General features: G+C 35.6%; 1 protein-coding gene across 2 annotated transcripts in view; it reads left to right on the forward strand.

Moving 5' to 3' along the window:
* The window catches only part of LOC128999367 (uncharacterized), a 69,989-nt gene that overhangs the window by 42,085 nt on the left and 11,869 nt on the right, over positions 1 to 16,035 (forward strand). The window contains exons 5-10 of one of the 2 annotated variants that reach the window (XM_054425836.1): positions 2,722 to 2,939; positions 9,860 to 9,978; positions 12,691 to 12,957; positions 13,620 to 13,728; positions 14,592 to 14,750; positions 15,454 to 15,576. In XM_054425836.1, the coding sequence (XP_054281811.1) occupies positions 2,722 to 2,939; positions 9,860 to 9,978; positions 12,691 to 12,957; positions 13,620 to 13,728; positions 14,592 to 14,750; positions 15,454 to 15,576 (995 nt within the window). The remainder of the gene's footprint in view (positions 1 to 2,721; positions 2,940 to 9,859; positions 9,979 to 12,690; positions 12,958 to 13,619; positions 13,729 to 14,591; positions 14,751 to 15,453; positions 15,577 to 16,035) is intronic. The other variant, XM_054425837.1, reaches the window with a different exon arrangement.

Raw genomic sequence — 16,035 nt, forward strand, 5'->3', positions numbered from 1 at the left:
CCATTCTTAATTAGAGATTTATACACATTTTCTTCAAAGAGTTTTTCTTCAAATGTCTTCAAACTTATATTGAAAAAATATACCATAACTTAACCTAAACCAACCTTAACATTATTAACCCAATAAATCTGGCACAAAGACTAGCTATTGCCTTCTTGAGTATGTTACTCCGTTCTATAACACAGTCTCCAGGAGGAATCAGCAAGTAAGAAACTCAGCAAAAAATAAATAAAAACCTAACTTAACCTAACCTAAAGAGTAATTATAATGAACAAATGGGACACTAAGACTAACTGTTTCCTTCTTGAGCATCTTACTCCGTTCTGTTCTTCAGGAGGAATCAGCAAAAAAGTAATTAAACAAAAAACTTAACCTAAAAAGTATTTAAAATTAACACATGGTACACAAAGACAGTATTACCAGAAGGAATTCCCGTAGTGAAACCAGTGTCAACGTTATGAGCGGGGTCAGGTCAGCAGTCCTAATCCAGAAGGTGGTTTTCCCGCCAAAGTACCGCCGGCTAGGCAAAGCTATGGCTAATCACTGCCTACCAAATACGACCGCCATTAGCTCAAGTTGTGAAATTGGCGGGAGAGGCGTGGTGGTCCTTGCCAAATCTAGGGGTGGTGGGCCGCAAGAAATACAACATAACCTCATTGTTTACGGCGGAATTCTGCATCCATTGTCTCTTTAATTGGTTGGAGCTTATTTAAATGCCTAGTTAAGTGGTTAGGCCGTCGTGACTGAGTGGATATGACTTTGATACAAATAGGATGTAAAGAGAAGTGCGCCTTGTTTTATTTATGTACTTCTTGTTGTTCTCAGGACATTATTATTTCTGTACGAAACTATATTTTACAAAGCCATTAAGATTCTTTTATGGAAACGATCATACGTATCACTAGTTTTATTTTGTTGTGTTCGATAATAGAATACGTATAGAAATAGTGACAACACATCTACCTAAATTCAAAACTATAACGTTGCGACCTACAGTATATACGATTCCAACGTTGTGGTATTAATATTCTATATACTTAATACAATAAGGGGTTTTCTCTGTAACTCCTCTTTTTAAACGGTCTAGCACCTGTGTTATGTCATGCCCACTTGCGTAACAATTATTTCTATAGTTCACACCGTGGTTCACACTAATGATTTATCTTTATCTGAGTTGTAATCCAACAGCTGACCCTTCAGTTGATTGTTTAACCACAATCGGATTGTAAAGAGACGAAACAGTTTATAAAAGAGATTTTAAATAGGCTACTTTTTTATAATTGCAACTTGATTAAGGTAGGTAAAACACCCTTCAATCTTTATGGCGTGGATCTAAATTCAACAAATGTAAATTAGTAGTCTTATTCATCTCATAACTGTTCTAATCAATCATAACCTTTGAAAGTCAAGGGTATTTCCTTATTAGTTTGGCCTAGGAATTAGGTTCTGATGCCTATAAAAATGCACAATTTGCCTGTCATATTAACGATAAGGTTCTTGGGCTTGAGCATTCGGAGTTTTTAACAGTCAACCGTCACGAGTTTTTATCCAAGCTCGTCAAAATGCAGGTTTGTTTCTACAAGCTAGTCTCATATCGTTTGCTGATTCATCCAAACCAGGTTAAGTTATCCGCAACACATTCGTTTTCACTTACCACTGACCATGTTAAGCGTCATCGGCAATCGGGTCTTTGTTGAAATGGACAGCGCGTTATGTAACCATTTGTCCAAATTCCTGTGTAGTGTCCTCTTGAAGATCTTAGAAAGTGAATGGTTTAAGTCGTGGTTTATGAAACAAGTTTAGCCAATCTATGGTTGTTTTTTTTTAGTTTATAGTTATTAGTTTAAATTTCAAACAGTTAATCCTTTTTATGTTTATTTGCTACAAATTACTCATCACTACTTAATTGTTTTACAATCCTTGTTTCCCCCTTGAGTTTCCTTTGTATGTTTCCTTTTCTCCAAACGTCTTAAACACCAAAACTCTCCCATTCTTCTTCATTATCCCTTCCTTTCATTATTATTCCTCGTCTCCTCCTGGCTTCTACTTAGTGTATCATTCTTCCTTGTTCTGTATCTTTCAGGCTTCCTCAGAATTTTCTTTACCAGCCATCATCTTTTACTGTCCACTCGTTGACTAGCCTTTTGTCTCCTTCTTTCTCCTTCTTCCTCTTCTGTTTCTTTTTCCCACACTCTTCACAAATGGTTGCCTTTTCTCTACTGCTTCTACGCCTACTTTCTACCTAATCCTTCTCTACTTCTTTACCTTCTCTATCTTACACGTTTCATACCATACTCTCTTCTATTTGTCTTCTGTTCCTCTTACATTATTTTCCTTTTACACAATTCCTCCCCCCTTAGTTTCACAGTCACTTTATTATTTCTCCTTCTCTCATTACTTTGACTGAAACTTCCCACCAACTTCACCCACAAAACTCCCATAACAATTACCCCCCCCCCATTTATCTAACTTCTCTTTGTTTACCACCATCTGCATCTGCTCTGTTTATCCCAGCGAACATATGGTCTGTCCTCACAATTTTTACAAACACCTGTCTTGTCTCCATGTCTTCTCTTCCACGTCTTCTCTACGTCATCAGTCTTTGCCATCTATGTAACACTTCTTAAATACTCGCCTTCATTCGCGAAGCGTTTGTGGGTTCTTTAGAACCCATTAACAATTTACAATCACCCCCAATTCTGTAACCTCTCTTTGTCACAGATGTGGTGGTGGCCGCCAGTCGCCTCCAGAGCCACAACCCCTCGCTGCGGTTGGTTGCGAGGCTCTCAGAGGGTGCCGAGGTGGCTCTCAAGCGTCGTGGGGCCCTCGCCCGCACCGTGGCTGGCGTCGTCCACAAGCTGGGCTGGGACGGTGTGGAGTTGGACTTACAGTGGGGCAAGGAGGTGGCCGCCAAGGTGCAGCTAGTCGACTTCGTTCAGGTACGTGGATCTCTTAGAAAGACGCTTGTTAATGTCGAAGTGGCTGAAGAGAAGGACATAGTCCTAGAATTGCCACAGTAGGTTTCAACCCACTGGGACATCCTTAAGGTATAACCTAACTCTGAAAGATACTTCTCCGAAACATTTAGCGGTGCCTTTTTTAACAATATATGGTCTACACATTATTTCGGAGCAGTACCTTAGGACCACATTATTTCAGAGCAGTTCCTTAGTACTGCATTCTTTTGGAGCAGTACCTTAGAACCACATAATTTCGGAGCAGTAGGTACCTTAGTACCGCATTCTTTATATAAGAGTTTATTTCAGAGAAATACAACGCACATTTGCATCCCCAACACGTTAATATCGAATGGCCATTGAAATAAAATAAGGTACGAGATGATCCGAGTTGGATTTTAGGAAGCAGTATTTACATTCATCTTTTTGTATTTTGCTTTTGTATTGAATGTTTTTTTTTTTTGTATGTGTATGCAAAATTCACTTAAAACCAGGATTTGAATACTTTTTTCTTTGTCTAAAAATTACATTTTGAAATACCCAATTGCATTTACATACTAGCCTTTAAAGCATTCGTGTAATCAAACTCAATTTTATACTCCTGAACTTTTAAAAGGTTACCACATTTACCACGTGTATGCAAATCTATTACGACCGTGTTATTCAACCAGTGGTCACTTGGTCGGATCAGGTCTGCCAACGTGAGAAACTTTATAGTCAGAGAGGTTATGTTAATACACCTTACCAGACTTGCGAAACTCGAGGACAGATCTGGAAACCTCAGTTCATTCCTCTACTTCTATTTCAATTCCAGTTTTTCTAGACCAACTGGTTGTTCTCAATTTGACACTGATTCTCGTTTAACGTTTCTATTTCTAAAATGTCAAAATGGAATTGCAGTACTCTGCTATACCTTGGTATTAGGTTTGCACGCAAATTAAGGTCTCCAATAACAGGAACGTTGATTTACAAAAGGTCATAGTACTCCCTTGAACACTTTTTCCAATAGGCCTAGTTTTTTCAAGGGTTATCATAGTACTGTAATGTTGATGTTATAAAACTGTAGGCCTACGTGCACTAGTATTGTGCATGGGCTGATTGATCTTCTGTTATTAGAATTTAGTTCGTTGAAATAAAGAAGTCGGTCGGGGATCGGACAAACCTGCAGCCAATAGATACAAACCTTAGGGTAGGCCACATCCAAGACCACCATTTGAATTAACTATGACGAAGGCACACGAGCAAGCATTACCAAATAATCTATATACAGTATGTGCCATGAGGAAGTACCAACAATTTAAGAATAGCTTTAAAGGGGCAAAATAAAACCAACGTTTCGATAGCAAGATATCATCCATGTTGTATTTTGTGTTTGAATTCATGTCTTTAAAATATTATAGATGTATTTATGAAATTTGGTATGCAACTAAAAAATAATCAGAAGGTCTTGAGAAAAACAATCGTTAAAAATATTTTTAGTTTCAAAATGCCGTCTATTTTAATTTTATAACTAACATTACCTATGCTATGAAAAAGTGCTGATTTGATTTCAAATGTGTAGAACACTTATTTACCATGTTCATAACTCATTATTCATAGATTTCTATCAAACAACGCCAAGTTAATAAAGATTGAATAAATAAAGGTGAGAAATCACTATTTTTAGGTCCAAAATTAGGCGAACTCTGCTCCTTGTTCTTATGTTTCCTGATCTGTACGACTAAAAACTGGAAACGTCACGGTCATCTCCCGAAGACCAAGATTTTACATTAACAATTAATTTATCAAAGTTTTGGCACACCTTTACGCTTCAAACCCTACTGGGTTTTTAAAGTGGAAAATACTGTAATGCCACTTATAGCTAGGGAATACTATGAAAAATCATACATCGCTACGTATTTATAGATTTTGATATACAACCGCTATTATCTCTTCGCATAAATCTACGTAGTCATTTATAGTCCGCCCAAGTACAGTGTGACCTCCTATTTTGGAGTAGGCAGCGCCCCACACTTACACTGATATTACTTCAGATCACTCAGTTCCCACACCAAGACACAGGATCACCTTGAAGTGACTCATCAGGAACTGTTGTATCGATAAATAAAACATACCCCCGCGTAAAAGGCTTTGATTGTAATGATGTGTTGTTGGCAACTGATCTTGTATTGGTGGCTGAAGAGGACATAGTCTTAAAACAGCCTCAGTCCAGTAGGGGTTCAGCTCTCTGGACTGAAACTTCACGAAGAAGGGAAATAAGATCTAATATTGGTGAGGTATTTTTGTGTTGACGATTCTTTTAGCTACAAAAATGTACCATTAATTGATTTTCAACCGGGGAATTTAGGACATTTCACTTTTCTCCCGAAAACTTTCTCGAAATATTTTTAAACGCTTAGGCTGAAGAGGGGCTAGGTTTAAGAACGCACTGCTCACCGAATGAATCGTCATGGACACTTCACGACTGTACAGTACAGTTAGATAGAGAAGACACACAAGTAAGCACATTTCTGCTCTTAGCGCTTTCTTCAATCTTTTCTGATCCAACTTAGATCTTAATCTTAAACCCAGCAACTGATTTCTAAATTTGAATTCCGCAAAACTTTTTACAATCATTCCCAATATCAAGAATGTCAACATGCAACATGTAAATGATAAGATATATTATAGGGAAGCTTCAAAAATGAAATGTCTCGCTCTAAATCCCTCAGAAACTACTCCAGTCTATCCTGATCAACAAAATATTTCCCAACAACGAAATTTTATCTTAAGCCTAACACCCAACTCCAAGGTTGAACTCCACAAGACCATTTTATTTGCAACGAATCACAAATCTCAAGACTTCAAACAAGCAAACATTCCACCTTAAAATATAAAGAAAAAACCCCAATGTAGTTAACTTCTCAAAATAAATCTCTTAGCACCCACTAACATCATACTTATCAAATTACATTCCTAGGGTTGATCATTGCAAGACATAAAAGAATGCCAACTCTCAAACCATCTACTGTAAAAGAGGAAAAAGCCTCAAAACTATAGTAAATTCTAGCAACAAATCACTTATCACTAATAAATATTAATTCCATCCATAAAAAAGACACCAACATTACCCCCAACTCAAATCCTAATCTCATTCTCAAACATCCAAGGTCTTCGCAGGGACGTTGAGAAGTAGTCGGGGAGTGCGCAGGTCAAGACATGCATCAACCTGTCGCCAAAGATGAGACAGTAAACCACCTTGAGGTCGACAACTAAACGTAATTTATCGAGAGGCGATGTCGGGTCGAAAGGTGAACAAGGTGGAACTGGTCTCATCAAAGCAAGGTGATCTAGAGAAGATGGAACCGTAACTGGTTTCCCCCTTGACTTTAGGTTTCATTTTCTTTTCTGCAGCTGAAGATGATTCCAGAGTGTTTAGTTTTATTTTTTGGCGAGAGGGTTTTTGTTGGGATATTTTCAAGTGGGAAGATGGTTCGGAGAACTTTGCTCTTTTTCACCTTTGAACTTTGGTTGACAAGGAGTTCTGAGTTTGATGGATTTTGTATGGATATTTCATGTTTTTAAATCTTAAAAGAGTGTAAGAAAGGAGATGGAATTTCTGAGGAAGTTTTGAGTGGTTAGACGGTTTCCAGAACTTTGCTCTTTTATTTTTGTCTTGACATTTTTACTTTTGGCTGACAAATGTTTCGGAGTTTGACATATAAATGTATGGTTACATCTTCCCTTTTTATTTTAATATTTCAGAGACTCCCAAACTCAGTCGTGTTTAATAGTCTGGACCCACTCCAATATTAGTTAGACGTTTTTTTTTTTTTAGATTATTACCTTATGCTATAAACAAATGTCTTCCACGTAGTAACAGTAAATAAAATGGACGCCATCAGTTGAGGATAATACAAATAAATCAATATTTTAATGTGATGTTGTGATGTGATGTTTAACACGGGGTCTGTAATACTAGACGAATACTATATTTCTCAAATTTAAGAAAATTGAAACACCACAGGCAAATGTTGCTTCAATACATTACTAACAATCAACTCATTACTGTATTTCATGCATTGAACTGTGAATGGGATGTGTAAAGATATACAAAGATATGCATTCATAAACGTATACAAAAACTACAACAAACGTATACTATATACAACAAAAACTTTAAAGTATCTCCTCAGAGGAAATCGACTAATACTGTATGTAGGCCCGATAATACTTTGATGAACTATAATATACTATAATCATTAATATAACAAAATTACTTTCATTCCAAGCAGTCTACTTCTTTAAAGTCAGATTAATAGAGAACTGAGTTACTCAGTTTCCTCGTAAATTATAAATCGAAGGCAATCCACAGTCGAACCGTGGTATTATTGGCTCACACACAGTTTCCCTAAATTTTTGGTTATGTTGAAATCCAATTAAATGAGAGATTTATGTTTTGGCCCCTATATTCTTAAGCAATTTAAAATATTAAATTTAATCATTGGAGTGTAAATTGGCTATTTTGAACACGAGTCCAAGTTTCACCGAGGCGAAGCTAAGGTCAGAAAATCATAGTGAGGGTTGAAAAGACACTTTGCCCATGAGATGACTATATTTCTCGTCATAATGCACCATTTTAAGGCAAACTAAGTTACAAAGCTAAAGTAATTTTCATGAAAAGATAAGCTCCCAAATTGATTTTTATCACAGGTAAAACTTTCACTTCTTTCTTCTTTTTAATTTTCCTATTGTGAATAAGCATATGATATTTTAGAAAGATATTTCGTCTATTACGATGTTTTTGTGTCCGTTATATTAGTTATGTATACAAATATTGATACATGAGTAGTTTTTGGCATTTCTTGGGTTTTCAGTACAATAATCTTTTTCCAAGTGCCATCCACCTTCTTAGATTCAACGTAAACAAATTTTAATCCAACAATCGTTTGAAACAATCTATACAATTGATTGTTTACATTTGAGTTAACAAGTGATCAAAATTTACTGCCAACGTCATCGTCTCCAACTGATTTGTACACCCTAGTTATACGAAAAAAATAGTTCATCACATGGGCAAAAAGTGTGAAACTTGGTTCGAAAAGAGTCACTTCACGCCCTAGTGATAAAATATACTTTGGGTTCTTGTAGCTATCCCTAAGTTATTTTAGCAAGCACACAAAATATCGAAATTATTACCAACACCGTATTCTTACCAACATCGTATGCAGCTTTCCTTACTGGATTTTTTATCCAGTTGCATTAATCGTTTGAACAGTTACTGCTTTTATTTCCTACTTTCAGTTATATGCATTTGTAGTTCGATCCCACTTGTAAAGAAGCCGTTATGGAGTATGATATAATTGAATTATGCTTTGTGCATAATGGACCACTTACATATTCAAAGGTCGATTTATAGTAATTAGTTGTTCAATGCATTGTCAATAGACTCTCCCTCTATTACGTAAGGATATGATGCTGTTGACATTTACCATAATGTTTGATTACGTATTATGAGTAAGTTTGGTTCATAGTTGTTTGTTATTGTTCCTTAAGTGACATTACTTTGCAAAGACCGCTATAATATAGATTCTTTTCCTCCCATGGTTAATAATATAACCAGGTATGATGATAAAAATCACCGTTATTATGATAAGTTTCACCGAGGCGAAGCTAAGGTCGTTTATTGATGCATTCACATGCCGTTCACAAGGTACCAACATAATCTCCTAAAATTGCGTATTAATTGATATCTGAACAATATTTACATCACATCCATCACAAATAATAGTCTATAGTATTAAAGATTTCAAGAAATTTGTTTCGTAAGTGTAACTGGGTCACATCGGTGTTCTAGGGATGAAATAGTTTTACGATTTTGGTTGACTTTGAGCATCGACTTTGAAAACTCGTGGATATCACATTATTATGGATTAGCTGTACCAGATGGAACACTTTTTTTAATTTTTATAGAATTATTTCTAAAGAGAAATATGTTATTTTGCACAGTTGTCCTTTCAGTTTTACAATTAAAAATTAAAATAGATTTAGTGAAGCTATTCAAGAAAATTTATAATGAAAATTAAGACATTTTTTGAGATCTACGGAAAACCCCTCAACTCAAAACCACAAGTAGGATGTTCCTAATGTGTCTCGAAAAACTAATCAAGCTTGACCATTTAATTTAGCATGTTAAATACCCCAATAATTACCTTTCAACAAGATTGCTACTATCTGAATCAATGTCAGAGCTTGCTTAATTGCTCTATTAGTGTCTACACGTGTGTAAAATTCGAGTCAGTCCAGTCCAGTCCAATCTATCAGTCCAGTTCAGTACCTGTGGTCAGGCAATCTGTCAGAATTGCATCATTTAGTGCCAAGGATATCCGCATTTCATCCCGTTACTGGTTTATAATTAGGTAGTCGACAAACTAGTTAGGGATTGGTGTTTTTATTTGTTTTGCCTTATTTTCTAGATTTATTTTGCTAATTTAGAAGCGTCTTACTTGACAGACTGCTTAAAATACGTAGGAATCATTGATACATTTCACGTTAACTAAGCCGTTTTAATAAGCGAGAACGTGGGATTTTGTAAAAAGCAAAGATGATCGTATGGGTTTTCTTACATGAGAATCTCTAATAAAGGACAGGCCTTCTTGTTGAGGAGATTGAATTTTTAAGTATTTTAGCTCAGATAGAAATCTTATCATTAGACCATAGCAGTATCACACAACTGTATAATGAACAACATTATTATTAGGTTCGTATTTGAACCCAAATCTGAGTAAAGGATAAATGGTGTGAGATGAGCTGTAGCTTTGTTAGAAACTAAGATCAGCTCAGGACCATTTCATTTTCATCGGCTAGGATCATTAATTTTAATGGAATTTAAAATGATGTTTAAATTCATACATATTTTCCAGACTCTTTCGAAAGAGCTGGCTCAAGAAGACACCAAGGAACGTACGAAGCGGTCTTACAAGATACACGAGGAGATACCTGACGATGTAGTCACTCCCAGATGGACTCTGAGATCCAATAGGTAAGTTACACGATCTTTTATGGTTGAATCTTTAAGACGTTTCAGTTAACGATGTAGTCACTCCTTGATGGACTCTGAGATCCAACAAGTGAATTACATGATCTTTTATGAACGGGTCTTTGATACGATTCAGTTGAAGATATAGTCACGCTCACACCTAGATGGACACTCACATCAAACATTTCAGTTAACAGAAATCAGGAAAAAGGGTTTTAGTCACCTTTAGTTAACTAACACAATTAGCCTTGCTGTTGCTGTCACTACCAGTACGGAATTTTATTTTACGGCATACATTTCTTACCTTCTTCATTTCCTTTCGTGCTTCATTAGGTACAAAAACATTTATCTTAAAAAGCAAAACAGAAATATTCCTATTATTCTTACAGAAAAGCGTTTTTTAGTTCAAATAAACCCTAACAAAGATGTAGGACTCTCTATGCGCCAGGATGAAATTACCATCTCTAATTCCTACAGTGAATATCATGTTACCAGATTGCCATGAATCCCATTGTCTTCTACCAATCCACCTTGACAGGTCAAAACGTCTGGTTCCTGCTCATCCGATTTATTACCTACTTAAAAAATCGAATGTCCAGCCATAAATTAAAGGACCTCTTATCGTGAATAGCACGCATTAGTTAACGATTCACTTTCATATATGCGAGACCCTGTCGCCGATATACAGGCGGCTGTGGCACTCTACAGTGTTGCCAACCTACATATCCTTACTGACATTAATTCCCTGCCCACTTTTCCCTGTTGCACAAATCGTTAAAAAATTGCTTGTAATGTTATGTAACAATTCTGGATTCTGTTGAACGTTCTTGTTCGGCTAGACAGATTGTCCGCAAAGGTCACCATAATTAGGTGCAGTAATGGTGTGTTTAGGAAAAGCTATGTCATTGTTAGTAGCACTAATGGCGTCTTGTTCAGGCACTTGGAGGTCATAATTTGAGGATATCTGGGTTGGACAGGTCTTGTCAACTTTAATGGATGTTTGGTGTCAATCAATCTGTGAACTTTTCAGAGTTGGTTGTTACTTTACGAAGGGCCAAATAGAAATAGCAATGAAATTTGTAAATCTGTGTTGTAAGTAGATCCTGTGCTCACCCAAGTTTCAGGAAAAATATTGTAATTACGGTAGCGAAGTTTAAAAGTTGAGAGTCAATGTCAATGGGTCTTTTAACGAAAACAGTCTTTACAATCATATAGCATATTCACAAGTAAAAACGTAACTAATCTTTCTTAAAATCTAAACCTCAGGAAGGAACTTTTTTTGACAACACTTTCTTTTCCTGTAATTTGTGACATCATAAAACAAACAATCCTGAACAAAAGAAAATTTGGCGTAACCTTTTACAACCACTATAAATCCACTAAATGTATTTCTTATAATCCATTTAACGATTAAACATAAATGTCCTTATACCACAGAAAGCAGCTAGAGCCTTTTTATGGTCCCTCTTGGCTGGATCGGCAGATCCCGGATCTACCATAATGGCAGCACACCTCCCACTCACCCCCCACTCATAAAAGCAGATCGTCGTCTGCGAATCTTCGTAAATTAATCGTGAAGATCGACCAGGCGACCTTGACTCTGACATAGACCTTTGGGATTCCACAACGATAAAAATGATAATCTGAGCTTCTAGAGATAATGTGTGGGATTACAATATAGATATGTCCAGTTAGTAAAGGAGAATGGCTGCTGGGTTGTGGGAGTGGGAGTACCTGTTCTATCTAGGAGTACTGAGTAGTTATTCTATCTTACTTTGTTGCAGTAAATGTTTTCTATTCAAATACTGACTCTGCGGAAGCTGGATGGTACACGTTATATAAACTTTGCTCAAATTTATAATGAAAGAAATTGTAATTTTGGCTTTTGTCAGGATAATGAGTGGTTAGAGTGCGATATCATATATTTTTATTAAATAAATAAAAGGTTAGAATGGGATTCAACTAAGTTCAAAATGGTTTAAACAAAATATATAATTTTAAGATATTGTGTTATGGGAGAATGAGTACGAATGGTTTAAATTCCATGTTGATGGTCTCTAGATTGCTATGTATGACTAAAGATTATGGTACAATACCTCAAGTAATCCGACAAGTAATCCAAATTTTGATGTCAGGTTAAGAACCTACATATTTCGCCGTAAATACGTCATCGTCAGGGTTACAAAACATAAGATATCGCTGGCACACAATAAATTCACAAACACGAAAATTTAATTGACATTGATAGGCCTATCACACGCACACGACGCTGACGGTCCTGGCAAAGGTAGTAGACATGTGTAAATCATTTTAGAGTAAATCCAATCAGGCAAATAGAAATTCGCTTAGTCTGCAGGTTTGCTGCCATAGGGGTATTTCCACTGACTCTTGTACAGTATTTTTTTAAGATATTTGACTATTCATGTATATTGAGTACAAAATGAATAAAGGATCATTTTATTTTATTTGATAGAAATGTCGTCCAAACTCCCCACGGATTAGAGATAACGTATTAAATGTATGATTTTTAATGCTCAGTTTTTACTCAGACGGTTCCTACTTAATTTTTCTATATTTTATTACAACAAAATCACTAAGCTCCATGTGCTCTTAATTTATTAAAAAATAACCATGCTTTACTTAAAAATAAAAATCTTCAGAAACCATAGAAAACTTTAAAATTTGCTTCATAATTTGTTTTTTTTATTGTTACAGCAGAACGAACAAGAGGAAAACTCGTGATGTAGAAGATAAACCTACATCTACCACAGAAGAGGTAGAAGTGACCACTGACAAAGAGGAAGAGAAAGACGAAGAGAAAGAAGCTGATAAAAAAGAAAATGAAGACACCACCTCACGTCAACCATCGGAACAAGAGATTGAAGAAGAAGAATCTGAAGACAATGGAAAACTAATAATTCTTCATTTGACGTCACAGCCACAGCATCTTGCGAAGAACTTTGATCTTAAGAGACTTTCTAAGTAAGTAAAACTATTTTTTTATGAATTTCTTTCAAATTGTTTTTTAGATGACTTTGTCCTATGTCAGACAGAATCAAAGGATCTTGCACGGTGAAGGCTATTTTATTATCTTGATTTTGAAGCATTTTAGTTGTGCGGAAGAATTTTCTATAGAAACTGAAGCAGAATGTCCTAACTACGATTTCCTGGTATGGGTTGTTCCAGAAAACAAGGAGTTGTTTGACGGAAAAGACACGACTACCTTTTACTCTCAATCCAAAAGATGTATCGATAGAAAGGAATCAATGGTTGATTGTTGCTTGCATTCTATGGTGTATGAATATCTAAAAGGGGTACAGTAAACAATAATTGACAGATGCAGAAGAAATCTCTGTTAGAGAATCCACCTACTTTCACTTTGAATATTGCCGCAGACGAAAACGTTTTGATTGTTCCACTCAGTGTACTTTGTCTGTATGCAGGAATTATGGCAGAAATAGAGGATATTAGAAATTCCTCAGCAAAACTGACATTCTTTAAAGATTGTGATATGTCAAAATATCTGTTTAAATTATTTCACATTTTTAGCTAAACCAGAGTTATATGTCCCCACAACAATAAATGTTAATGAATTTCTTCTATTGTCATTTCCCAACAGAATTTAGAACATGTTTTGTTCACAGATATGTCTCATTCTACACCTTGGCAAGTGACAATTTGACTGACTCTTCTGAGAATGGTCTTGCCTACCACCCCAGCAGATTGATGGGAATTGAGGATATACTGAATGTGGTAATTATTGTTAGATTTTGAAATGGAACAGGCCATGGAACATTCTATTGTTATCTGTTATATCCAAAAATCTAATTTGTTATCCATCTGTGTAGATGTTTGTTCCAAGTAAAGCTATAGAGTCAACTTACTACAATCGGGAAAAAGTACATGGGCACTCGAGTTTGAGTTCGATATCTCTGAGAGATGGATGATTAAATTAAAAACAACCAAGCTTGATTAAATAAATTTTACGTAGTAACAAAAAAAATGTTCCGTTTACCAAAAAGCTTGATGTAAATTAAAACACCCCAAAACGTTAATTTTTTTTAAGAAACTGCGCACTAACACTGAAGTTTAAAATTAATTTCTAAACAAACCACTTAACCAATCTTTCTGAAAAATATGGCTTACTCGTGGGACCTTTTTTACTATTTTTATGTTTTTTTCAAAATTTTATTCACAATTGTTTTTATGCTGCTGTTAATTTTTATAACCTAAGCTAAAATCATTAATAAGACGTTACAAGCTTCAAAATACCATCGCGTTTGTCACGACATGAGAAATAACAACAATATGTCAGGGTTATAATCTGAACAAAAATGTTTTTTAAACAGATTTATATTTGTAAACAATTAAAGTACCGTACACCTATCGGCCTATTTATTTCCTTTAAAATCCCATAGGCATAGGTCCCGTGAATTTCCAGATTTTCAAAGTAAAATTTTTGTAGACCTATTTTTCACTCTTGTTTAGTTGTATGGGTTTTTGAAAAGTATATTTTCACCTTAATTCTCAAAAGACCTAATCAAAATAGACGTGATGTCTTATTAGATTTTGTTTTAGATGTTGTTTTTATATAATTTCTTCTCTGGCCGTTCCAGGACTCTCTGATAGACCTGGTGACTGGTCTAGGAGCTCCTCACGAGAAGTTGGTGTTGACTCTGCCAGCGACCGCCCTCAAGTTCACTCTTCAGGACAAGGAGAAGAACATGGCACAGTCCCCCGTCACAGGACCCCCGACCACGATCTCCAGGGCTGAGGTAGGTCCAAGGAGTTGATGCAAAGAGTTGAAACCATGATCATCCAGAGCCTTTGAAGTTAAGAGTTTTGTTCAGAAGGGTTTTAAATTTCTGCGAAGTCACGTTATTCTTTGGTCAAACAAAGACTATCTAGAAGAAATTTGAGTAAATAATTGATAGAGTACTACTAGGAAGAATCCATGTTATAAGGGTATTGAAAGGTTTTGTATTCTAAAGCAGAAGTGTTTGAGTGTGTATGATGGAAGTTTGTTGTTAAACAACATTTGCTGGCCTACAGAAGGCTTTTACTGGGACGATGGTTTATTTGATAGAGTCGGGTATGATAACAATGCGGAAATGCAATCGTATGCATTTACAAATGTCTCGTTGGGAGAGCCTAAAAGTATTGTTTTGTAGAAAGGTTCCTTCATTGGGATTTCAAGATACTTTTTTAAATTATGTCTCGTATTGAAAATAAATCAGCAACATTTCAAGGCTATCTTACTTTAGATTCTCATTATTATTCATACACCTATTGATTTTTTTTTTATAATGTTGTGTGTTGCAATTTAGTTTCTAATTTCTCAAAACTTTGAAGGTTTAAAATGTAACTAAGGAAGAACAACATGCATTTACCACGCATTTCGATGACTATATTATATAAGATTATATTTTTACTTGCACATTGAACCACGACAGGTGTTCAACCATACGTTGTTTTCAGCTCTGCAAGTTAATGTCTGAAGGCGAATGGACGGTAGAGCGAGATGAAGACTTGACCGCGCCTTACGCCTTCCACGACAACACCTGGCTAGCTTTCGATGATCCGACCAGCGTCTCCATCAAGGTGAGGAGCACGACGATGCTTTAGCAGAGGGTATAGTGAATACCTTCAAATACCTAGCCTAGTGCTATCTGAATATTATAAGAAAAATTTAAAAGCACCTGCAAATATATAAAGGCAATATCAATACAGCACCTATATTGCGTGCTGGTGTTTTGAAGTCACTGATTTAAGATATGTGAAAAACATTCATTAAAACTATATATTAATTGTTTTAAATTTTTTTATCCTTATTTTTAAATATTTCAGTTAAAATCTGATGGTTTTAATTTTTGGGTTTAAAACTGAAGCCTTTAGGCTACTTGTTTCACATAGAATGTATTATCATAGACTAAACATACTCCCGTATTATCTTCAAATCTGTTTATTTTTTCTTCCACTTAAAAAGTCTGTATTGTTTTTAAATAGTTAATATGAACTTCATAACTCACCATCTTAATAGGCCTATTTAATCGAAATTTT

This window comes from Macrosteles quadrilineatus, unplaced genomic scaffold (assembly GCF_028750875.1).
Source record: "Macrosteles quadrilineatus isolate MER2022 unplaced genomic scaffold, UCM_ALF_1.0 Scaffold_8__2_contigs__length_117827958, whole genome shotgun sequence".
In the NCBI taxonomy this organism is placed as follows: Eukaryota; Metazoa; Arthropoda; class Insecta; order Hemiptera; family Cicadellidae; genus Macrosteles; species Macrosteles quadrilineatus.